This window comes from Uloborus diversus, chromosome 5 (genome assembly GCF_026930045.1).
Source record: "Uloborus diversus isolate 005 chromosome 5, Udiv.v.3.1, whole genome shotgun sequence".
Classification (NCBI taxonomy): Eukaryota; Metazoa; Arthropoda; class Arachnida; order Araneae; family Uloboridae; genus Uloborus; species Uloborus diversus.
In genome coordinates this window covers 165,441,669-165,468,616 of record NC_072735.1, presented here as the reverse complement: position 1 = coordinate 165,468,616, position 26,948 = coordinate 165,441,669, and the positions used below count along the sequence as shown (strand labels likewise).

The window sequence follows — 26,948 nt, the reverse complement described above, 5'->3', positions numbered from 1 at the left end:
ACGCCCTTTACTTTCCCAACACAGAATACAACGAAATATCCATTTTCAGGAAATAAATTTTCAGTAGCAATTAAATTCCATCACATAACTTGAATTCCTTTACGACGAAATTCCCGCTACAACAAACAAAATTAGCAGCCCTTTGAAGTTTGTCGTAAGGGTATTTCACTGTATTTTCAGAAGCGCAAAGTGAGAAGAGATTAATCAGAAAATGAAATTTTAAAAAAGTGAGAGAGAGAGACACAATACAAGAAATGTGGATATTAAAAAAGGCAGAGTGGTCAAAAACAAATGTTTATTTACAAAAACAAGAGTTGAATCAACATACTGGATTTATTACAAAGAAATAATACATACGTTATGTGTTCAGTAATTTTCGGAATTCTGTATATTCTGGTAAACCCTTCTCGTTATCAAACACACGGAGTGTGTGAGTTTCCGACAGCATTAAATTCACCAAATTTTCCACTGCAAAACAAAGAATACATTTTGAAGACATAAAAAATCAACAAAAAAATTTAAAGTAATGACAATATTTATAGTGTTAAATGAGCTAATGAAAAAATGCATAGATTTTTTTAAATTTATTTGAAGTTAAACTCTGGGAAAACGAGAGGTAAAGAAGCGGAGAAACAGTTGTGTATTGTTGTCACTTTTAAAATCTGTGGGAAAAAATCATAAAGAAAAAAATGCTTTACATGATGCATAAATGAAATATCAAAATACAGACTGCTAAACATACAAACAGCATTTCTCAGAATAGTGACTCTGACTACGAGGGGAGTTACAGAGATAAGTAACGAAAGTCACGAAATTCGAAGCAACGTAAATATAAATTTAAAAAACCCACATTTTCTCAGACTCAAAACAGAACTATATGAGAAATTAAAGCACAACGAAATGTTGTGATACTGATAATATTTTACCTCATTGTTTATATAATTTATGGGATGGTTAATTTTCTCATAGAAAGTTTGTTTATGTGAACTCCACATTAAAAACAGATAAAAGCAAACAGTTTTCAATAAGCTATAACAGATGATTCCTGTAGTTAGTTTTTAATGCCACCACATACAAAAAAGCTAAGGCCTTTTCTCGGATGACTGTTCATCTAAAAGCCCACACTTCATTGCACTGAAAGAGGGCTTACTTGAAACTCCGAAACAAGTGTCTGCTTAATTTTGTGCAACAAAACATTGTTATATCTTATTTTACTTGCTAATCAAAATGTTCACACAACCATTTTTTTTTCAATTTTAAAGTGACTAAATTGAATTAAAAGAAAGAAAGGCCATTTTGTGGAACCCTGGAGTTCCTAGAATACGGCTTTAACAACGCTGAATGTGATTTCTTTGTTCAATTGTTTTTATGGTGAACTAATGTTGCTTGGTTTGCAAGGGCGGATCCAGAAATTTTTCAAGGGAGTGGCGATTTATTTTGATTGCTTACTTTTGACTTGTATACTGGTTTTAAAAAAATCAAAGGTTTTGAACTTTAATTTCGAAACAGTTCCGGGATAGAGTCCCAAACCCAGACCTTTCTTCTCACAACGTCAATGAAACTCTCTAAATTTGCGTTTTTAAACTTAAATTTTCAAAAAATTACTGCTGAAGAGTCCCTCATCCCTGTTGGTTTGTTGAAAAACGAATTTGGGTTTATCTTTGTCCTTTGGAGGAAAACATCCAACATTGCTTGAGTCGACCATTCAATTTAAGAAACGCTAGTCTAGACCATAGTGATGCTTAATACAACAAATTTTTGAAAGATCTATGCGAATTTTAAGACCAACATCGAGTTTTGAAGTATTTTCTGAGGCCAATAGTAAGGAAAATAAATTCAAAGACTTTTGACAGATCTTGGGAATCTTTTACAACAATAGTAAAGGGTACTCTCATTTCTGGGGGCCATTAATTTTGTATGAAGTAGCTCATAAATTGGCTACATATCGCCGAATTTTTGTAGTCAAATTTGTCTTTGAAAGAATCTCACTAAATATTGTCAAACTGACAATGTATTTGGCAGTTCATTTTTAGAGCTGAATTTGTTGCTAACTTGGTGAGAAAAAACTTAGTTATATATGTTATCCATATACTGACACAAAAACAATTAAGTTGCTTCAGTTTCAATTTTATGGCCTCCTGTTGTGAAAAAGTATCACGTAAAACATGAAATAGCAAAACATTCTTGATATAATCAGCTAAAAACTAACGCGGAAGTTAACTGATTTCAATTACTCATTTAAATAATTAATATTTAAGAAAATTAATGAGGTACTGCTTTCTCCTTAAGTTATGTTACCAAATATAAATTAAACTTACAGTGACTGTAAACTCCACGTCGCAATGATGTATTGAACACACAGAAAAGGAAATTGCAATATTTGCTGAACTTTTCTTCAATGTTTTGTAAATCTTCCAAGCTAGAACAAAAAAATAAATAAAAACAGCAAAAAGGTAATAAAAAAAGCTGAAGCACCAATAACAAATTCAATGCATCAAATCTAACACATCTTACCAAACACGATCAATTCCTTTCAGCCAAAGTTGTTGAAAAGTATAACACAGATTCAGCACATCACATATCTGTTCCTTCAAACGTAGCAGACGTTTGTCCAGCAGACACTTTTCGTGAAGGGATTTTAGGTATGCATTGTGGACCACAATCACGTCATCAATAGTTCTAGAATTTTGAAGTTCCTTGCTGAATTCCACATCAAAACTGTTATGAATCTGCAGATATTAAAAAGTGAAAATAACTTAAGTTGGATATTAAAAAGACTTGTCATTATCTAACCAATCACTAAGTAATAGGGAATGTTAAATGAATTACAAGTATGCAGGGGCACCAACCTGCAGACCTTTTTCTAACTGTCCACAATTATTATATTTAATTTTAATAAAACCGCAGCACGTGTTTTCATCAAGCGCATTACTTTTAGAGTAAAAATCCTTTACCATCCCATACGAGCGGCGTACTTTTGCTTACCAAATGATAATTGCTAATTAGGACCTGGCTTTGTAGTACTTTACAATTGCTGTACGGAATTCAAGAAGACTACTAATTCAAGTCATAAAAGCAATCCACCAAAAAAGTACAACTTTTTCTCTTTATCATAAAAAATTTAATTTTTTGAAGAATAAAGTCAATCCTGTGGGATCCCGTGGGATTGGCACTTTACAATCCCGAAATCCCGTGGGACTGAATTTGGCGCGGGATTCGAAACCCTACTGATCACTATACAAGACGGCCAACCCTTTAATCAACGAGTAAGAGACTTAAGGTTTTAAAAACAGATAAACTCCTTCTTTATCTTATTTTCCATTAAAAAAAAATAATCTGAAACCACTATTCCCAAAATTTGTTTGAATGTTTTACTTTTCAACCTGGTTTTCAGTAACATTTCACACCAGTAGGCACCATGCAATACATTGATATTGCGAACAATGAACTAACCCTGCTCATGATGTAGTTGTGTAATCCATTGACAAAAAAAAGCAATCTCATTCGCATTATGTACATGCCATGAGTTTTCTGCTGCTTTGGATATTCATGTCTTGATATTGCTTTAACTATTTCATTCACAGCAGTTCCACTTGCATCTAATCCTAATAAAAAAACAATTATGCAATGTCAAAGATGGATTATTCATAACATATTTTTTGCAATGACACATTAAAATAAATGTTGCTGAAAATATAAAAAACTAAAATCTCTTTTGAGGGTAAGCATGGAAAAAAAAAAAAAAAAAAGAAACTGATGCAATAAAATGTTTAAGTTGAACAGTTAATGAGATTAAAATCATTGGCAGAGCACATGTGCAGAAAAAGGAAAGAAAAGCTTCCTTCTCGATATATGGTGTTCTTTGGCAGCTAGGAAACGTCTGAATAATGTCTAAACTACCTATACAGGATGCGGCAAAAGATATGCCCTCATTTTGGAGAGCAATAAATAAAATACTATATTAAATGTAGAGGCTTGTAATTTTTTTATTACCTTTGGTATTTCAAACAGTTTTTTTACATTAACGTTTAAAAACAATATCTGCAAGATATCTGTAGGGTATGGGGATGATGCCCCTAACCTACAAGAACTGAAAAGGAGAATCATTGAAAAGGTGAACGCCATTCCACTTCAGATGTGCCAAAAGGCAGCCAGAAGCTTCCAAAATTGGCTATATCAGTGCATTGCTATTGGAGGCCGCCATGTTGCAGATATCGTTTTTAAATGTTAATTAAAAAAAAAAAAAATGAAGTACCAAAGGTAATTAAAAAAAATCCAATCCTCTACATTTAATAGTATTTTATTTATTGCTCTCCTAGATGAGGGCATACCTTTCGCCGCACCCTGTATTATATAATAAGAAAATATTATACCTAAATAGATTTCTAAAAAATATTTCTTCATTAAAAAACAGAAGGAAAAAATGATCAAGTTTTATCTATTTGTTCAATGTTTGTGAAATACAGTAAATCACATCGAATGTGGATACTAACGCGACACAATTTTTTGTCCACAATAGCGGGGTGTCCGCAGGACAGTAGTTTAATACCGTTATTTGCCTTGGAATCGAGGGAATTAAAAATTGTCGGCATAAGAGAAAAGTCCATTAGGAGGGGTTTTGCTGTACTTCTAGTTCTATATTTCTTCTTTTTACTGATGTTTAACAGATGAATTTTGTTGGAGACGCGAAGTGGGGTTGCATAAAGTATTCTATGATTTTTTTAATTTTTCAGATATTATAGGATTACAATCTTGCTTTTAAAAATCGATATGCTGTATAAAATTTTAACTCAGTTGTATTTAATTCAGATTACATTAAAAACAGTTAATATTTCGTAAAATTAATATTTAGCTGATATCTGCCTTATAAGTGAAGATTAAATATTTTTGATGAAGAATATATGTTAAGCTTAACCTATGACCACTTTACCCTATCTTCCTCAAGTTGATCTAGAATATTATATAAAATCAATCCAGCTTAGCTGTTTATGCAGATGTATTCTTGAGACATCCGGTAAGCTGTTTGCACAACCAATCTGCTAAAAATTTTAATAAACAAAATTTCACAAAGAAGTTAAAAGAGGTGTTTAGATTTTAAAATGTTTCATGTGCACACAAAATAAATTTTTTCACTAAATAAAATACTGCCAGAAATAAAATTATGAGTTCAGAATATAGTTCCTAATTATTAAAATGTATAACAAAAAAATTAAGCTCATTCTTTCATTTATTTCAAATATATGGCTCCTTATTTGATTCATGACCACTTTACCCCATTGACCACTTTCCCCTACCAGACCCTATAATTGTCTCATTTAATATTTAGGTGTGCTTACAAGGATTTTAGGTGCTGAGCAAGCACAGTATGTGGATAGACACTTACATATATATATATATATATATATATATATATATATATATATATATATATATATATATATATATATATATATATATGTATGTGTGTGTGTGTGTGTGTGTTGACATCTAAAAAGTATTAAAAACTTTTTATAACTTATATATAAGTTATAACTTATAACGTATTTATAACGTATAACTTTTTAAACTTTTGCCCTAACTGTGGGGTGTGTGTGTATTTTTAATAATGCACACACACCACAGTTAGGGCAAACCTGACATGGCAGTGTACATAGCACTATGATAAGGATCTAAACAGCCTTCACAATACTGCCCAGTTAGCTTTGCTCCAACTGTAGTAAAGAGTGATGTTCCCATAAATTTTTCTGAGGGTATACTTCCAGTAATCCATTACACACAATATGTGTATGTGATCATATACATAGTATGTCATAATATGAAAATTTATGAAGCTTGAGGGTATACGCCATATATCTAAAAAATGTTTGAGAGTATACGGCGTATATATAGTATACTCTATGGGAACACCACTGGTAGTAAACACAGCGCTTCAAAGAAAAGAAAATTCAAATAAAACATGCTTTTATGGAAACAAAATTTTATATTATTTTATATTGTATAGGAATTGCATGCAAAAGGAAATTAAGTGCCTTCATAAACTTATTACTTAATATAAAATAATTTATTTAAAACAAAACTACAGGGAAGCACTGTTTATACATTTTTGCAGGGGCTGCACGAAAAAAGCATACAAATGAAAAAACGTATAATAGTTGTACATTAATGTGTATTGGACTCTGCAGTGACCAATTTAAAAAACATATAAATCATAAAAATGTAGAAAAGAGAAACGTATAAACGGTGCTTCACTGTATATCAAAACGAACATAATAAATAAATGCATACAAATAGAAGGAAAATAACTCACTTATTGAATATAATTTATCTAAAAGATACTTGGCACATTTAATTTGCAACAAAAATGAAAATATTTCACTGTATTGAGTCTGTACTTGTGTTCCTAATATAATACTGATTGGCCACTCTACCTGAAATAAGAAAAGTAACTAAAACAATTGTTCATAAAATGAAAATTTCAACAGACGAACTACAAAAATAAATCTACATACTTCATAAAATAACTGAAGTGAATTCAGGAAACTTAGAGGCTTTTTGATTTTAACTTCTGAATTTTGACTGTCCAAATATATGCCCAAACTGTAAGAATATTTTAATGTAATTATTGCTACAATAAAAATTACTAATGCAAATTTCATTTGTTATAGTAAGTAAACTGGTTTGGAAAAAATTAGTAACATATTTTGTTGAATTAACATTAATATAAAACTGCAATTTGTTGCTTGAATTAATATTTTACCACTGAATGAAGAGATAATGTACATCATAACAATAATATTTTACCATAATAACAAACACACTTGACTCTATTTAATGACTTCCAATGGATCACAAAAGATCGTCCTTAAATAGAATGCAAACCTAACCTGGAAGTATTATGAAGGCTACACAGGTCCTCTAATGGCAGCATTAAGATGTTGCCAAGTTAGGTTTGCCCCAACTATACTGCAGTGCTAAGCACAAAAGTCATATCTGCGGCCAAATTGAAAACGAGAAATTGATATTTCAAGTTTTGCACCTCCATATATTTGCAACTTTTTTAGAATTTTTTAAAAAAATTTCCCATTGACAAATAACTATAAAACGTTGTATTTAGGTGCAATATGTGACAAAGAACCACTTGGTGACCGTAAATCAGTTTTGATGAAAAGTACAGGTATGACTTTTGGGCTTAGCACGGCAGTATAGTGCAGTTTGGCATCGAAGAGGGCTCAGGTGCCTCTATCAGTTGGAAACTGGGCGTCAAAATTATCTGTGTTATTGATATATGCGCCTTATGGCATAGGCGTCCATATACAAAATTTTAAGGGGAGAAGACTCAAGATATTCTCCATAGTTTATTTTCCCCATAGAAACCGCTTTCACTACAGATTAGAGTTATTAAAATGGAACATTTTTAATAGCTTACTCATTAAAGGCTGGAGAAGAAATGTTTTTACATTTTTGCAAAGAAAAAAGTACTAAAAGCAAAAAAGGTCTAATTTCCAGGGGGGGGGGGGGTTAAGCCCCCACTTGTCTTACTATATAGGCAGCCATGCCTTATGGTAGTACATGAAAGACTGGATACCATATTGGGGGATCCGAAACACTAAAACCTGTAATGCAGTCCCATTAGAAAGGGGGGGGAACAATATAAAAAAAATTTTTGGTGATATTTTCGGTTCAGTTACAGAACACCAACCAGGATCCGCGCTAGGAATTTCAAATTGTTAGTCAGTTAATCAGCCAAAATTTAAAAATCTGAGCCAAATTTCAAAAATCTTAGCCAAAGACTAATTTTAAATAAATCAGAAAACAAAGTATAATTTTAGAAAGAATAATATAGTAATACATACACTTATTATTTAAAGATGCAGCAGACACTCATACACTTGAGATAATTAGGACACTTGTTTGGAAGGGTTTATTTTCCCTAGTGGAATTTTTAACGATAGTATGGCACAATTTTGAGGATCAAGGATTTTTTTTTTCTGTTGATTGTTTGGAGAATTTCTTTTTCTCCATATAACAGTTTGTTTCACCAAATTTAAGATTTTATCTCATTTGGTGTGGTGGCAAATGCTTAATGCGGATCCTGATCAACATTGAAAAGCAACGAATGCCAGACATAACTGGTAGAAAATTATTGATCCTATGTTACTAAAAAATAGTTCAAAATTGGTCTAATAAGAATTTGAAATTTTATAAAAGAATGGGCATCAATTATACTTACCTTCCATCAGTGCAATGTGAAAACTAACAGCTTTGATGCAGTATTTTAAAACAAATTTCAAAATTTATTTAATTCCAAAATTATACATACTTTTCGCAACACTCCTTGCTCTCTGAAATGGCATTTTGCAAAGCACTATACAAAAAGGAAATGTCCTGCCAAGACTCATTGTAGAAAATCTGAAATAAAAAAATCACTAACTTAAATATAAAACTTTAAAAGCATTTATAATTAAATTACAAAAAATTAAAGTTAAAAAAAAAAGAAAGAAATTATATTTTCAATGTTAAAAACAAACACTCACTTTTTCAAAAACTGTAGAATAGAAGCTAAACATTAAATCTCCAGATTCCATAAGAAAATATTTCTGAAAAATATTAATTTGCTTACAACCATGACAGTAGCAATAATAATAACTCTAAGACAGGAAGAAAAAAACAGGACATACCCGCATATTGAGAATATGGGTCATAATGTGATACTTCTCTTTCAATAAATTCATGAGCCTTCCACATATGGGGAAACAGGCATAGTTCATGCAGATTTCAATGGATTTCAATATATTCCTTTTCAAGATTCTAGGAACATTTGGCTCCAAATTTTCAATAATCCTAAAAATTACAGGAAACAGGACATCAATTTAAAGAAAAATTCAATACATTCCATAAAATGGTTTTAAAAAAAAATTGCTTAAGTTTTACAGTAAAATGAGAAATCACAACTCATAATAGTACAAATTGCAGATCAAGAGCAGATCCAGAAAATGTTCAAGGAGTGGGCGATTGTATTTTACTCTTTGGAACTTCAATTTCTAAAATTTTTGGAAGAGGTGCACTGAACTCTATCGTAATTAAAGGTTTCCTATACTTGTGTTTCTTTTGAAAAATATCCAGGGGGAGCCCTTGAACCTATCTCTAATATCATCTAAGATAGTGTAAAATTGAGGTTTTGAAACTTAAATTTAAAAAAAAAATCCTATAGAAAGTTCTGGCCCCTATTCCACAGTAAGAGATGGCCTACGATTGCGTTTTCAAGCCCTTCAATTTGGAATTATAATATCGAAAATATACCTGAAGAAAAGTTCTGTATCTCGGCTCAAGGAGGGGGCGATCGCCCCCTCACCCCTCCCCTTGTATCCCTCCTTGTTGCAGATTAATGTAGACATGTTTTGGGGTTGCAAAGAACCCCTTTTTCAAAATACGCGAGTTAATGAATGAAAAGACATCCAACCAAAGGCTTTTGTTCTATGTCTTTTCATCCATTAATTCACTTATTTTGCTTTGAAAAAAAAAAAGAGTTCGATTTAACCTTGAAACACGTGTTTGCAGTAATCTGCATTTTGTACCTTCATACGTTGTTGTTTCTTATTTTACATTTCAAGCACAAAGGCATTTATTTAACTTTACTTAATTTTTAATAGTTTACTATATTTAACTTGAAGTTTTACAGTAGCTGAATTCAATCTTTTTTTCTCTCTCTCTTCTTTCATAAGAGCTAACTTTTTAAATCAATTTCAATTAAAAAAACACAAGGAAGCAAAAAAAAATATGATTTCAATTATTATTTTTACTTTTACCAGTGTAGTCTTGAACATAGAAATCACTGGTTAGTGTGTATAGATAGTGCACTCAGCATGAAGAGAGTGTAAAATGTAAAAAGATAAACTATAAAAACGTAAAATGTAACAAGGTAAAAAAAAATGTATAATGTAAAAATGTACAAATAGAAACTAAAACTGTAAAATTGAAAAACTGTAAAAATTTAAAATGCAAAAGGATAAAATGTAAAAACAAGTAAGAAGTTAATAAGGTCAATCAGTTCGTAAGTCTGTGTGCCAGGATTTCTGTGACGCACATAGCGCATAGACCGTTCGGCCGATTTTCATGAAATTTGGCACCGAATTAGTTTGTAGCTTGGGGGTGTGCACCTCGAAGCGATGTTTTGAAAATTCGATTTTGTTCTTTTTCTATTCCAATTTTAAGAACATTTTCAGAAGCAAAATTATCATAAGATGGACAAGTAAATTACCAAGTAATCATAACGTGGAACCGTAACATGGGCAAGCCAATTGGCGAGAAATTCATCGTACATTATTTGTACATATACAGGCGAACCAAAAGACCTTTTAATTTTCTTTTACGTGCAAAGCCGTGCTGGTGCCACTAGTTTAAAATATAACTTGAAACATACCCCAGTGTTTCAATTTGATTCTTTGAAAACAACTCCACTGGTTTCCTCTTTGCAGCTGGCAAATACATAGGATTTGTATCTGGACAAAAAAAATTGCGTCTACTTCCTTCTAAAGCAAAAATTTTTTGCTTTAATAGGGGATCCTCAATTCTACTTTCTTCTTCTTGTATGTTTGGAGCAGCTTCTTCAACTCCTTTTTTACAGACCAACTTCTGAATTATTCTTATAAACTTTAAATATAATTCACCTGAAAATAATCAACTATTTACTACATATATTTTTTTTCTCTCTCAGTACAAAGAGTTGTGCCATAACACATATTTTTTAATACAGGGAAACCTATGTAAGTTGACCACTTGCGGTGCACTACTTTAGTTGTCAACTTAAACAGGTGGTCAGTTGACCACAGAGGTTGATTTGCATGAGAAGGGCTAATTCCCCGCCTGAAAAAAGTGGCCAACTTAGACCAGGGGTCAACTTCACAGGTCTTACTGTACTAAAATTATTTACTCTGGAAGTTATTTTCATCTATTCTAAACAATAAAATACATGTCTAAAATTCACAAAAAATGTTTTTACATATAGAAAGCTTTCTGAAGAAAGAAGCTGTCTTTTCAGGCACATATTCCATTTCAATGCAGTAATTCTCAGTTGTTAGAGAAATATCCAAAATAAGAATTAAGATGTAATATGAGCAGAAACCACAGAAACAAAACTTCTAAACTGTTAAGCAAAATAGCCAAATCCAACATGAACACAATGATTTAAATTTAGAATGGCACAGAGTCCTTTAGAAAAGAAAAAAAATGCAGACCAATTTTCAAAAGCCTACATAATAAAGAACAGAAGAAAGAAGACAAAATGATAATATAAATGCCAATTTAAAACAATATTACTAACTAATAATAATTAAAATAATAATAATTTTTGAAAAAATCTCTCAAACAAAAAAAAAAAAAAAAAATAAGAAACTTACCATGAATATTTTTCTGGGGAGATGTAGCTTTCAATAAGAAGTTGATTTTATTCAATATCTGAACAGATTTTCCAGTAATCAGAAAGTCATTTAAAAATGGTTTTAGAAAAAAATCTTTCTCAACTTGAGTGGGCAATTTCTTTAAAATGAGCGAATGCTCCCAGAAGGTTTCATCTGTGACATTGACATCTTGTCTAAAAAGGAAGAAGAAATGAAGAAAAATTAAAATAATTTAAAAAATATTAACTAGGGTTAGTGTTGATGTGATACAGCAAATCAAATACCCTGAAATTGAGAAGCAGCATTCACATATGGAAATAAACTCAAGACATGTACATTTTGCCGGGGTTCAGTGTGACACCCCACTCCAGCAGAAAATTGCCTTTTTTTTATTCTGTTAATTAGCATTTAAAACTTAACATTGGGTTGAAGACTGGTGTTATTGTTTACAAATGTGGCACTCATGATATAAAAATTTACTTTTATCACTTATGTAATATTGCTAACTTCATTTCTTCATGAGAGAATCCAGGTTTAAAATGTTGCCTACCTCAAACTTTACATATCCACCAGCAGTGATGTTCCCATCAATTTTCTGAGGGTATACTCCCAGTAATCCATTACACACAATATGTGTATGTGATCCTATGCATAGTATGTCATTAAATGAAAATTTATGAAGTTTGAGGGTATACGCTATAAGTCTAAAAAATGTTTGAGAGTAGACGGCGTGTATGGAGAACACCACTGCCCACCAGATGTACTATAGTTGGGGCAAAGGTTATGCAAATCCTAATCTCAGCATTACAATGCTGCCAGGTTAGGTTTGCCCCAAACTATAGACAAAATGAACTGAGACAGCAATTCAACCCATTAAGACAATCAGCAAACTAAGACTAAATTGCAAACTACGGTTATTTTTCCTCCAAAAATATTTACTTAAGGATTACTATAATTCTAAAAATAAATAAATAAAATAAACTAGTCACAAAGTCCTGAAGTCCCTTGATATTAAATTTGAAACTAAATTCACCTGTCTCTATGTCTTCAGGTCCACCTCTAATTTAAGTGTTGCAGAAAGTGATTTTCTTTTCTTATACTTTTCTCAAGAATTATATTTTGCAAAAAGGTTCTGTTGAAATGATTATTCACATTCATCTACAGATTGCCCAATATAAAGAGATTGGTCATTACATGCCAAGATAAATATACAGATGTTGAGAGCTATAGAAATAGAGGTAGATAGATTAGAGATTGATAAAAGCATATAAAGAGGTGAACGGCATAAAAAGAGAATTGCATAAAAGAGTAAACCAGCTGGTCTCAGGTGGTTAGTGCCTAATTTATCTAAAGTTAAAACTTAGTTCTCAGAACGATATTTTTCTATAAAAGTTTCGACAGTTTTTAGCTAACACAGAATTAACGAGTTTTTACCTTTAAAATTCTTAAAATATGCTATAATTATTATAGAAAAGAAAGGGTACTGGGATTTTTCCTCATCAAAACCAATTTTACTTCTGCTATGTTTCAACAATAAAATCCAATAGGCATGGAGCAAATTTTATACAAATACAAATGTGACAACCAGCAACAGGGTCTCGGCCCAGCTAGGCTGGTCCTAGTCAATTTATTAGTCCTCAAGGAAGATCAATGGCCCTTTTAAAGCTATCCACCCCCTTGCCCATTACCGCATCTTCCGGTAAGCTGTTCCAAGTGCCCACGACCCTACTGAAGTAGTAGTTTTTCCTAATTTCCAGGTTAGCCTGAGATTTGAATAGCTTAAAACAATGATCCCTCATCCTGCCTTTCCCTGCAAAAATTTAATCCATTAACATCTTTCATTTTGATTAATTTAAACAACTGAATTATGTCCCCTCTGACTCTCCTGTGCTCCAGACATATTAAGCCTATTAAGTCTGGTATCATAATATAAATCTGAAAGTCCCCTTACTAGTCTAGTTACCCTTCTTTGAACCCATTCCAACACAGAAATATCTTTCTTCAGATAAGGCAACCAAAACTAAACAGCATACCCCAAACGAGGTGTTACTAAACTCCTATATAAAAGCAGAGCATCCATTAACTAATCTATTACAAAACACTTTTAATGTTCAATATTTCTAGACTAGAGAAAATCATAGATTGCCTGTGGGAGCATATTAACTACACTACAATATTTTACTTTTTTAATAGATAATCTCTAGATCAGACACATTAAATTATGATACATGAAGTTCATTACATGGAGAACAAATACTTTTTATAAATTACCATAAAAGAATACCATAAAAACTAGATTTTACTAGAATAAACACATCATAATTTTTTTTTAATAAGACATTTTTGAGAAAGGGATTATAACTGGTAATTTAATATTTTAAAATAAGGATTGTTACCTAATAAAGAAAAATTCTTCACAAGGATCTTCAAAAGTATCAAAAACAATCAGCTTTTCCAAAAATGTGAAAAGAGGCTTACAAGTTTTCAAAAATACCCTTAAAGTTATCTTCACCTATAAAAAATGAAAATTTTAATGCATACATTGATTTTGGAATGAAATTTACAAAGAAAAAAGTAGAGAACATCTCAGTAATTTAATCCTAGATACAGATTTTAATATATATATTTCTTCTGTGTGTGTGTTTGTCACCGTAAGGCTTCTAGACGGCTGGACCGATTTTCACAAATTTTTTGCACTTGATTAGGTTGATCTGAGAATGGTTTAGAGTTTCAATGGAGCGAAAAGGAAAGGTTTTTGTTAATTAATTAATTTAAACATTGGATGGTTATATCTCCCATATGATTAATATTTATTTTAATGTATTGTTGAGCGAGAACTGAAATAAATATTGAACCCATTGCCAAAGGACAATAAGAAAGTCAGCTCTGCTTTTTGTAATGAAAATTTCCTACTGTGATAAGTCAATTAAGAATATATAAAACGTAGAGAGAGAGAGTGAAGTCTTCACATTTCTTGAAAGTAAAAATTTTAGGTCCTGTGATAAATTTTAAAGTAAAGTATTGGAAGAAATCAGGTTTCTTTCACTAGGTTGGTTTACCACCTCCAGCTCAGTCACTTCCTATGCAGGGCTGGTGAGTGCTTATACGTACAAAACTGCGGTCCTCTGCTGGAATGACTGAGCTAGAGGTGTATTTCATGAATTCTTTCACTAGGTTCACGCAAAATGTGTCTTCCTGTCGTCGTAGTTGAACCATGTGATGGAATCATTGCCTCAGGTTTTCCAAACCAAATGATCAGAAAGTACCTTACCTAGCAACATTTGTTTCTCGGCTCAAATCGATCTGAGTTTTGGCGCCACTAGCAAGAAGACTTTAAGGATTACCAAACTAATCAGTATATTATTAAAGGAAAAGATGGTGGAATAAACTTAAAGACGAAACAAATTTTATTTCCGTCCAGATAAATTACAACAGGGTAGCTCTGCACACAAAAGATCAGTGCAGTGGAAGATTTTTATCTTTGGCGGAAAGAACAAATTAGGCAATATATGAAGATCATTCAAGTACGCAAGGAAAGATAGCGAGACAAATGCTCAGCCAGAGAGTGGGATTTAAAAGTTTTCATATTTAACATTGGATCGCTAATCGGCCGGAGTTCGCTTCGCTCACCGATTGGCTGGACTACAGTAAAGTTAATTTGAGCAGTTTGGAGAGAATTACCCATATATTTTTGCAGAACAACAAACTCTAGTGAGTCAAGTGTAGTTATTTTATTCATACCCAGCGATCACATTTTTTAAAGATACATAAAACCTGAAATTTAATTATACTTCATGCAGTAAATTCTCTTTCATCTGGACCCTATTAAGCCAGACTTCACTCAAATCTGGACAGCCACTTAGATGTACATACTACATAAATATCATGCTCAAAGTAGTTTTTTATCTGAAGTTTATTGTAAGCAAAATCATGTATGCACATACTGTACTTAATTTTTTATGCAGTTTTATATGTCACTCTTGAATTCAAAATGCAGTTGAACTTGGTTAATACAAAATGCCAAAAATTCATGAAATAGTTCGTATTAGCCATTATTCGTAAGAGTCGTGCGAGAAAAAATGAGGAAACGCATGCCTAAATTTGAACGAGTTTCTACTAGTTTTGTTATTACTAATACATACCTTGTTGTCAAACCTGTTTGAGAAAAACTTAACTTAATTTTTAAATGTTCACATTTAAAAGAAAAAGAAATTTTAGTTGATTTTAAGCTTATTAAATTTCAACATTTTCATATCTCGGCATAAAACAACCAAGTTAAATTATTTGCGCATCAATATTTTCTGGACGCAGTTCATAAAATGGTGCTTGAGTGATACTTCAGTCTATGATGAAAGATACACATTACACAGTTTTATCTCTAACTAAATTGAAATGCCCACAGGTAAACCATGTATGGGCTTTATTCTCCATGAAAAGTAATCAACTACTGTCTGTTTTTGTTAGCCGAGACTTTCCGCCAATTTGCGCATGCATCAAGTCTGTTCTGATTTTATCAAAATAGGGAGGGAAACCCGAAAGTTAAAGGTGCAAAATGATGTGTTCAGCAGTTCTTCCAGTGGGAGCGGAAAGTGCCCATCTTCATCCTATCTCCCCTTTTAAAAATGGAAGCCGTCCTGAGTGCTAGTCTTTGCTTTCGAGAACGGACAGTACACACTTATTGGGCTTTTTACAACAACATAAAATGCTGAATTATTTCTAAAACAAAGTTTTCTTATTCAACCATGAAAATTTTTAGCTACGAGCTCTGAAATTTTTGATCTTCAAACCAAAACTTGCATTTTAATGCACGTATTACGTGTGAAATTTTTAATGTTACAAAATAGCAAACCAAACTCTGCAAATTAAATGTTTGTCTTAGCCGTTATTTTGCATTAACCGTGTTCGTATCAAGAGAGTACAACTGTACAATTTTTACCGTGTACGGTAGTTTGTTTAGGCACCTTTGCTCAGTTAATAGGTTATTTTGTTTAATCCGTACTTTCATTCATTTGGATGACCTAGATCCCCTATTTGTATGAATTAATGAGATTCTGCTGTACTTTTGAAAATGTATATTTAATTGAAAAACAAAGTGACTAGTTACATCACTATAAGCATGTTCATTATTGCCATTATGGGCAAAGTATCAAAAGTTTTTGCCAGGACGATTTTTACCATTTTTAAAAAAAAATTTTTTTTTAAATTTAGGGCAAAATCCCTTTTTGCAAAAGGAGCTTTCAACATCACATGTTTAATTTCAAAAATTATGTGCTTGGGTCACAGGAATAAGAAAAACAAAGACTTTCCATATGTTTCTCCCAATTATTCTAATTTTCCAGTACTTACCAGGCATTGAAAAAAAATAAGGAAATTCAAGGACTATCAGGGTCGTGTATGCACCCTATTTAAATCACTAAAAAAAAATTCAATTACTAAAGCAAATTACCGCTGATGAGTTGGGTTCTTTCAAAATCTGACGAGAAAGATATGACCATAAAAACTGCAATAAAGAGCATGCTCTTTCAACAGGATCAACCATGTTTGATACAACAGCCAACATTTCTTGATGCATGAAATAAAGAGTGTCGATGTCTTTCAAAATGATTTTTAGTTTTTCTTTTAAATTTAATATTGTAAAAGTCTCATCTGAAAAGAAAAAAAAATGTAGAAGTAAGTTGAGTGTTTATCAACATATATTCAACATTACTTAATGCAAATTTTATATAACAACATTATGAGTGTAATTTACACGTTTAAATAACTATGGTGTAGATAAACATAAATATTAATGAGTATGCAAAAATTACTAATGTTACATTTGCGTCAAATGTCACTTTCCAAAAGTTGTTTACATTATAAAAAATAAAACAATTTTAATGATTATTTTCGTAGGTATAAATAAACATAGTATATATATATGCATAAAATTTTCGTCCTTCACATACATATATTTTTCATGAACAGGTGACCTATCAGGCATACTGCATAAATATTCCAGCAATTTTTTTAAAACAGAATCCCCCCCCCCCCAGAATTTGTTACCTTTTTTTTCAATTCTTATTTTTTAGATGGAGCTTATTTCTTTAACTTAAGATGAGTTTAGACCCACCTTACAGAACACTAATTCCATCTGGAAACAGACAAATCTTTGGGTAGGATCTGAAAAGAAGGTGGAAGAGGTTCCAGCTCATAATTTAGCAAATGTAACGAAATTTATCACTGGTGGAAAAAAATCCAATGAAAATAAAGTCACGCTGTTCATTAAAGCGATTAAGTATGGAGAAAATTATTAGTTTTAAAAATCCATAAAAGAAAACTAGCTATTCATTTTCTCATCATCTGGCCTACTTTTGTAATTCAGAATGATAAGATTAGTTCTTACTTGGACCTCAAAACCAAATAATTAACATGGGGTGCTAAAATCAAAGTCGACGCTCCCTGTAATCAGTTGAGGAATGTTTAAATTATACATGATTGTACAACTGACCCTTCTATCTCCCATGCTTGTAATCAGGGGAAAGTATAAGGTTCGTGTGAAAGCTAACTTATGTATCGGAACACAGGGCGAAAGTCCCAAATCTCTGAAGTATAAAATCTCTTCATTTTTACATCAAGACAGGATGAAGGATGAGGTTGATGAGGAGGATAATGCCTCAGCAATATACTTAGGTTCAACAAGCGTACAAACTACCTGAAGCCATGTGCCCCTGCTCTTTGTTAAATAAAAATCTGTTAGAAAATGGAGATTAATTGTCTTGCCTCTTTAATTCCGCTACACTTCTAATTGAACATTTTGCTTTTTGATCACTATACGATCCACAGCTGTTAGCGAGGGAAGGCAGGGGCATGACAATAATATCATTAAGTGTACTGATTGTGACACTAATGATTCAGGCTTCGAGCATGCAACTGATGCATAAAGGGTAAACGAAACATTAGAGATGAATTTCAGAGCTATGAAGAAGACAGAAAACAAAACAGCTTTAGCTTACACTTTAAAGGCGTTCTCAGTGTTTTGAGGAAGAAAAGGATGCATCCCTCTGATGAAATAGAGCTAGAAAAAAAACTTATATCCCAAACAAAGTGGAACTCTTTCAATGCAAAAAATAGGCTTTCAACTGTTTTTTTTTTTATTTTTAAGTAAATCTTTAAAATTGTAAGGAGCGAATCCATACTATTAAAATCTGTTCGCGTCCGCTTCTCCATCTGAAGTTAGATCTTCTCGATTATCACTGGGAGTCGAGAGTCGAACGCGTTACCGATCAATTCGAAAGTTTCCAAGGAAAACAATAGGACTAATCTTGTAATTGTACGACTTTAATTAGTGGAGATATTAATTGAAACATTAATTAACATTACGTTACTTAGGAAATTGTATTTATTTCCTGTTGCCTTTTTGCATATGGCTGAGCAAATAATAAAATTCTAATAATTGTTTTAAAAGGGAATTTTTTGGCGGCAGTCCAAATCTCAAAACAACTTTTCCATCTAGAATTTTATTTCAAATTAGTTTAATGTATCTTTTATTCTGATATATAAATCATAAAACTGCTCTTTAAAGCAATTTTTCGTTTAGAAATTTATTGTAAATTAGCTTCGTTTCTCTTTTGTTCTAAGCAATAATTTCTATTTCTTTCTGTTGCCATTTTACATTTGTGTTAATAAATAACATTTTAACAATTGTTTCAGTGGGACTGACGTCATCAAAACAACCAACCGGGTTAATCCGTTGCTCTATTTGGACATAACCTTAATTTATTGTGTCTTTTTTAAAAAATTTTACAGCCAATGTTCTTAATTCTTTTCAGCATATGAATGTTATCTCTTTAGCTATGTTTATTCATTGCAGTGTAAGTTTATCGCTATCAGCCTCAAAATTTGGTAAATTTAGGATGTGCGACTTTTTTTTTTACTTTGTTCGACTTTTCCCCTTCACATGAGTGAGTTTTCAAATTATAATACATCTCTTTTTCCTTCCTGTTTAGTTAAAAGGACTCGTTAAATTAAGCTTGCTTGGATTTTTTTAATGAAACAGAGTTCAACAAAAAAAGTTTGCTTTTAATGGTTTTAACTAAACTTTAATTGGAATCTGATGACTTTATTATTAAAGTAATGTTTATTAGTATTTATTAAGTCTCGGTGCTTTAGTTTCACGTAATCAACTAAGCAATATGTGTCATTTTATGTAAAAAGCTGATTGTTATTGAACATAAATATTTCAGAAATACTCATAACTTGTATCATTGTTAACTATTATTAATGTAAATGAGACTTCCGCCAAAAATATGTTTCACTGGTGTTTTGCAAACCCTGCATTATGCTCATTTATTTATTCCTTAACGCGTTTGAAACTGATGTCAGAGTAATACCACAAAAACATCAACTGGACATCTCTTTAATTTTTTAGGTTGCCTGTGCAACGCAGCTAGTAATTTTATTATTCTTCGATACTAATAGGAGATTGTGGGGCAAAGTGAAAATGGTAAAATATTTTCACAGTTTGCAGTGCCGCCTATCCAGCATAAAACATATAGTTGATTCCAGTCGAAAAATAAATAGCTCTAAAGATCAGAGCTTGTAATAACACAAGTCATTTTCAAAATTTGATGCACATATATGAAAAGTAAATTTTGCTATGATAAAATGATACTGTTTCTGTAACTAACATTTCAATTATTAATTGAGATCTACTGATATCCAGTGCAGTACTTATTTAGCTAATATTAGGCATGTTTTGATTTTAAATGTTTAATAAAATTTGTCAGGTAAACACAGAATAAAGTAAAATAGTTCATTTTGTATTTTTATTCATTTATTTACTACATCACTTATGTGTACATTTATTAATTAAATCATGAATATGTCTTTATTTATTTATTCACTAATTTAATCATTCATTGACTTATTTTCTTATTCATTCACTCATTTGTTTTTTTCTCAAACATTAATTAGTTTAATTTATTTATTAATTTATAAGTTTATAATTTCATTATTAATTCATTCCTTTACTTCCTCATTCATTTGGTCAAAAATATTTTTAATAATCAGCAAGGGGTCCATATGGGGGAGGGCAAGTGGGGGCTCAAGCCCCCCTCCCTTAGAATTTAGAACTTCTTTGGTTTTAGTATCTTTTCTTTGCAGAAATGCAAAAACATTTCTTCTCCAGCCATTAATGAATAAGTTATTAAAAATGTCAAATTTTAATAACTCTAATTAGCACTGAAATCAGTCTCCGTAGGGAAAATATCCTGCTAAACTATGGGGAAAATATCTGAGCTCCCCCCTTACAATTTTGCATATGGGAACCCTTGATTATCAGATGGAACATATTTCGATTCAAAAACGATTCTATTTTTCACTTTGCCCCATCAATAAAAGTAAAACATTTCCTTCACTTTTTTTTTTTTTTGAAAAAACAAATTTACTGCCAAAAATGAAAAATAAAGTTTAAGTGCAAGTTTTAGGAGAAAACTTATTGTTATTTTTTTATGTACTGTAATTTTTTAAATGTTGAATTCAATAATTTTGAAAAGAGTAAATTATCTTAACTATTTCACTTTGCCCCCACATTCCCCTACTTGTATGTTGCTTATTATGCATATAAAATGCTAAATTGCCCATTTGTGTTGATTTGTTCCCTATTTTCATAACTTTGTAGGGGGGGAGGGATTACCAGAATTGTAACATTGTAAAACTTGTGGAAGTGTAATCTGAACTAAATATTACAGAAATGCCTAATAAGATCTAGAAACTCAATGCCATGCTTTTTTTTCCCCTCCAGAAGTTGTGTGAAGACTAAGATCTATGCTTCTAAACCAAACAGTTCCTGAAGTTGATTCAGAAATACACTGCAATCAATGAAATCAAATGACATAGAAAAAATAACAGAACTTGGTCAAAAAGGGCAGGGTATGACATTCTATAGTTATTTCCTACAAATCAACACTACAAATAGGGCAATTCCACGGCTAACTGACTGACATTATTGAAGCAAAACAATACATATTTTGTAACGTTCAGCATGAAATACATGTTGTGCAAACGATCTTTTGCCCTGGAATATTGTATTTTTTAAGCTGAATTTAATGGCATAGTTGAATCTCGAAATACATTTTCAATGATTTTCAAATATTTATTAAAAACATGGTAACTGACCGACATTTTAAAAAGAAGCATGTCAGTCAGTTACCATGCTTTTAAAAAAAAATTTAAATCGTCCAAAATGTATTTTGAGAATTTAATTATAGCACTGAATTCAACCTAAAAAAATACAATATTTCACAAGACAGTTTTTACAATGTATATTTTGCGTTGAATTTTTCAAAATATGTATTGTTTTGCTTCAAAAATGTCAGTCAGTTACCTGTGGAATTGCCCAATATTTTTTTTAAATGCTTACTACCAAACATCATGACCTTGAGGGTCACATATCCGAGCAAAAATTCTAGATTTAAGTCAGTTCGCACATTATATGAATCCAGGTAAAGGCATAGGCTCTAGTTTGGCTGCAATTGGGGTCCAAAGTTGCTAGTTGAGTCCAGAAAAGCAATGGTTTTTCATTTGAATTTTTTTTTTAACCCTTTTCTTGCAATTGCGTTGCAGTAAAAACCAACTGTATGCATTCACAACATGGAATAAACCCTCCCCCCCCCCCTTTTGTTGCACTGACAAGAGACGCTAAATATGTTGGTAGGGCAAATACTATGCCATAGTTTCAAATTCCAATGAAAAGACCATTGTAATTCTGGAGTCCTGAAACTCAGTCTGGTTCGGATGGCAAAAACTTGAGAATCTCGAATCTGGATAAGCTTCTGGATTTAGGTCAATTCGTACTAGATATGAACTAAGGTAAAATAGTAGGAGGGTCTAGATTTGCTTGTTTGATTCCAGAACTGCAATAGCATTTTCTTTGAAATCAGAAGCTTTGGCACACTACTTGCTCTCCTAACATCTTTCACGTCTCTTGTTGTAGAGATGGGGGAATTTATTCTATATTGTGAATGCATTCAGTTGGGTGATACTAAAATGCAATAGCAAGAAAAGGCTTAAAAAAATCAATGTTAGAGGAAACAAACTTGTTTTTCTGGAGCTAAATTAACAACTTTGGACCTCCATTGTGGTTGAACTAAGGCCTATGCAGTCAAACGGCTGTACCTGGGTTCATATCTAATGCAAAATAGAGAATTTCTTTGAGATTCGTGACCCTCAAGGTCATGCCATTTGGTAATTAGATTTGTTATGGGTAGTTTTTACGTTGAATTATGCACACATGACAGGTCATCCCTTATAATATTATTACAAAGATAAATAATTACTTTTCTTTCTCAGAGATTTCTCAATCTTACATAGGGAACTTGATATACTTCTTAACTGTGTCTGCAATGCAGCGGCAAATGTCTGAAAAGTAAGGCATTTTGAGAGACTCGAGCCATCCACAAGGACATTTTCCACAAACTTTTGCAAGAATACAACTTTAGTACCATACTCACAAAACTCTCTCATAAGTACAGTCAATGTATACTATAGGGAGAAAAGAAAAACAGAATAATAATTTTGATATATACTCAGCATCTAAAGAGATTAGTAATATTAGAGAAATAATTTGAATTCTTCATAACACTTGTTTAACATAATATCAAAACTTACCATTTTAAAAATTAACATTAAAAATAAACTTAACAGAAGCATTTCATGTTTTATACTTTTCGAGTGCAGTTAAATGACTAAGAAAAAAGAAAGAGATGAATAATTGTGCCTCCTATATGTATTTTTTCCTTCTCTTTTTTTTTTGGGGGGGGGGCTATTACTATTATAAGGGGGGGGGTACTATATTCTTTTTCAAATAATTTGACATTCTGAAGCTCCTACTTAATTTAGTTAGGATTGACTTTTAGCACACTCACTTAGGGAACAGAACTGAAATAATTGTTATCATGAGTTTTTCTAGTTCTTACTACATTTTAAAAATCTAAATTATAAAAAATTTTGTAGCTCCCTTACAGACTTTGGAAGTTATAGAAATTTATTTTAAGGAGCAGAAAAATAACTTCCCTGAACATCTTATATCCTCAATCTTGCTCAACCTCATCATGATAGATATATGAGGAAAAATGATATCTCAGTAGCAGAAACAGAGCAAGGTTGCGACATACGTTGCAGATTCTAGAGAAGGCCTGCAGATAGTTTCTTAGTTCGGAAATAAAAAAAAGTTTTGAAAAACAAATCGTAAATTTTTGTGAACAGAAACTTGTGCTTTTTATTTTCTGGGACATAATCCATAACCAGCAAGTACTTGCTGTTTTTAAGATTAGCCTCTTATTTTCAAATGTTTCTTGGTGCTGATTTAGATTTTACAATCAATCTAATATCGGTTAACCTCGCAGACTACTTTTTTAGTTTTTTATTTGAAACACAGGCTGATGAAAAAAAAAAACCTGTTGCTGAGATGTAAATTACATTCAGCACCGGGTCTAGGAGAGAGCAATTCCTTGCCCCGGGAGGCAACTTCTAAAGAGCATCGAATCCCTTCCATTTCTATGTGTGTGTGTGTTTTTTCATTGAAACTTGATATAAAAGCTAGAGAAAGACTGGTAAAGGCGGCAGTTTCAAGATTAGCTCCAACTCGGGAAAACTCATAGATCCGGCACCGATTACATTCTCCTCCTTATACATCAAAATGAAAATTCTATGAAATTTTTAAATAAAATTATGACATTGAAGCCAAAAAATTAGATATCGCAAAAAGACATATCAAATATTTACAAAACATGATGGAGGATTTGCATAAAGCGGAATACTCTCAAAAATTGAATCATTTGAGCCCTTTTTGAATTTTGAAAATGATTCAGTTTTCATTCTTTTTCTTCATCAAGTTTAGCATTTGCTTTTGTAATTTATGACTTTTTAGACTTGAATGGTTTGGTTACTTTAAAATATACAGTGAAGCACCGTTTATAGGTTTTTGAAGGGACTGTATGAAAAAAAGTGTATAAATGAAAAAACGTACAATAGGTAGACGCTAATGTATATTAGACTCTGCAGAGATCAATTTAAAAAACATAATTGTTAAAAACCTATAAAAGAGAAACGTATAAACGTTGCTTCACTGTAGTTCTTAATAATTTGTTTTTTTTTTTTTTTTTTTGTACTTTCTAACAACTTTTCAATATGGATCTGTTTAAGCACTTTGATAGCAATAACATACAGACCAGATTTAAGATACATTTCAAGAAGAGGGAAAGTTTTATTTTCTGAAATTATGACAGCACTGTATATCAGAAACGGAAAATAAAAAAGGAATGGGAAAGAAGATAGAAAGAAAAAAAGTTATCAAAACTTTTCTTACTCCAATCAAGAATTAAATTTATATAAGTTGCATAGAAATGAATTTGTAAACTTTTTTTGGGATTAGTAAAGCTAACACAAGACAATTAATTATGTGCATTTTTATTATTATTATTTTTTTTTTTATTTTTTGTAACCTACACACAAAATAATATTTATTGACTTTGAAAATGTTATGTTATCAGCAACTTTTACATATCCAAGTTAGTACACAATATTTATTTTTAAAAAAAATTAACTCAAAATGTTTGAGACAATTTCTTTTTTTTAGTATGGTAAAGATCAGTACCATGTTTGTAAGTACATTTTAATTTTGTTAAAATGCCAGAAATTTCAGAATACCAGAAGAAACTTTTTTTTTAAAGTCACAGTATTTATCATGCTAATATTACACATCTATTGCACATCCTGAGTTAATGTAGTGATCGTTTGTGATCAACTGCATGAAAGTCAAATGGTACCTGAATTTATTTTGCAGTAGTTTAGTTCCAAACTATGCAGTACTACAGAATTCTTTTTTTTCCCCCAAAAAATTGTGCCTAAATAATGTTAAGACGTGGAATACATTTGAATACATTTTTATGTGGTAATCTTCAAAGTCAATTTATCTGGTAATAGAAAAAGATCAGTTTCTGAAAACTTTCAGCTTAAAATTTGCATTTTCCTCTTAAGTGTATGCAGTTAGAGAAAGTTCAAAAGTACAAACTAAATAGTATTAAATTGCAGTAGTGCACAATTCCCATAATTACTTTTGTGGGGAGGAATTCAATAAATATTCATTACTATTAAAACATTTCACTATAGCTAATGTATGATACTTTCATTACAAAAGGATATTTTAAGATTAATTTAGATGTAAAAAGAGAGGTTCTGGCTGTGCCCAATATTATTATTTATAAGCTTCAAAGTGCCTAGTTTTGAAATAGATACTGAGTCCTTTTAATTGTATTGTATTAATTTAAAAATATTTTTATTTACTTACAAATTCAAATGTATATTAATAAACTGTGCAAAATGTTTATTTGGCTGAATTAATTTTATACATATATTTTTTTTTTCTGTGAACTCAGCAAATCTTTTTTGGTAAAATTGGGAGAAAATAACCTCCAGCACACAAAATATTTAGCAAAATTGGCCAGACAGAAAGAAAACACTTTTAAACAGAAATCATACTCTCACTATAAAAACTTTTTTTGTAAAAAGTCATTCAATTTAAACTCTATAGTAGATTTTGCTTTTCATTTTAAAAAAAACGTAAGAACACATAACTGTTGAAATAAACCCAATGCAAAATCAACATATTATACACACAGAACATTCAAAAATAAAAAGAAGCAATAAATTACTCATAATATAAATTAAAGTTGCAATATGGTCTACTGCTCAAATTAGGTATACAAATAATGGGAATGTAATAAGCATAGATCATCTACTTTAATCTCACACAGAAAAAGCTTTAAAGAAAGTTATTAACATCAATTAAAGTTGATAATAAAATACATCTGTATTAACTAGTACAGCAAAATATTTTTATATATATATATTTATATAAAACCAACTTACAGAAGTCAGATTGCAAAGATGGATATTTGAATTCACTTTAAATTCAGAATTATCCCATTGAAACAGAAAAGAATTCTTAATACCATGAAGAATCCTGAAAAAAGAAAGTACCATCAGTACGTGACATCATTTGAGAAATAATTGATGTGTTGAAATATTATTGAATATCATGTAAAAGAGGTATGCGAAGTTTTAAATTTATCTGAATAAGTTTAAGACTTTGCCTCAATAATATAATTTTCAACTGCATGTTGAGGATAAAAAGTGAAGCTTCAACACAATAAAAGTAATAAATTTTGTTCTTCAATATCTCAATTACATGCCTACTGATATTTTTTTCCATTAACTGGAGCATACAACATTAAAAATGCACACTAGAGAAAATTAGTATCAAGAAACACAGAAACTCTTGATATCTCAAACTTTAATGCTTCGAAAACCTTGATATGACGAAAAAGTATTTTTCATTCGTATGTCGAAGAGTTTTTAATCAAAACTTGGTTATGTCGAATATTTTTCAAAGTCAAATATAATTTTTTCGGAAAAACTGCAGCAACTTGAAGCAACTTGAGGAATGTTTTCAAAAATTCTCACACCCTTCATTATTTCTCTCAGGGGTAAAGAATGATTCGGAGAAGCTTATCT

At 31.3% G+C, this 26,948-nt stretch overlaps 1 protein-coding gene across 1 annotated transcript in view; it reads right to left on the bottom strand.

Moving 5' to 3' along the window:
• Window positions 1-280: 280 nt before the first annotated feature.
• LOC129222417 (gamma-tubulin complex component 5-like) overlaps window positions 281-26,948 on the bottom strand; it is a 54,446-nt gene continuing 27,778 nt past the window's right edge. Inside the window, exons 8-22 of the mRNA XM_054856927.1 lie at window positions 26,304-26,397; window positions 22,712-22,916; window positions 16,843-17,042; window positions 13,793-13,908; window positions 11,397-11,590; window positions 10,421-10,667; window positions 8,679-8,841; window positions 8,535-8,597; window positions 8,321-8,409; window positions 6,510-6,597; window positions 6,308-6,428; window positions 3,454-3,605; window positions 2,515-2,729; window positions 2,319-2,419; window positions 281-468 (exon numbers count right to left, since the gene is read on the bottom strand). Of these exons, the coding sequence (XP_054712902.1) occupies window positions 359-468; window positions 2,319-2,419; window positions 2,515-2,729; window positions 3,454-3,605; window positions 6,308-6,428; window positions 6,510-6,597; window positions 8,321-8,409; window positions 8,535-8,597; window positions 8,679-8,841; window positions 10,421-10,667; window positions 11,397-11,590; window positions 13,793-13,908; window positions 16,843-17,042; window positions 22,712-22,916; window positions 26,304-26,397 (2,158 nt within the window). The 3' untranslated portion in view covers window positions 281-358. The remainder of the gene's footprint in view (window positions 469-2,318; window positions 2,420-2,514; window positions 2,730-3,453; window positions 3,606-6,307; window positions 6,429-6,509; window positions 6,598-8,320; window positions 8,410-8,534; window positions 8,598-8,678; window positions 8,842-10,420; window positions 10,668-11,396; window positions 11,591-13,792; window positions 13,909-16,842; window positions 17,043-22,711; window positions 22,917-26,303; window positions 26,398-26,948) is intronic.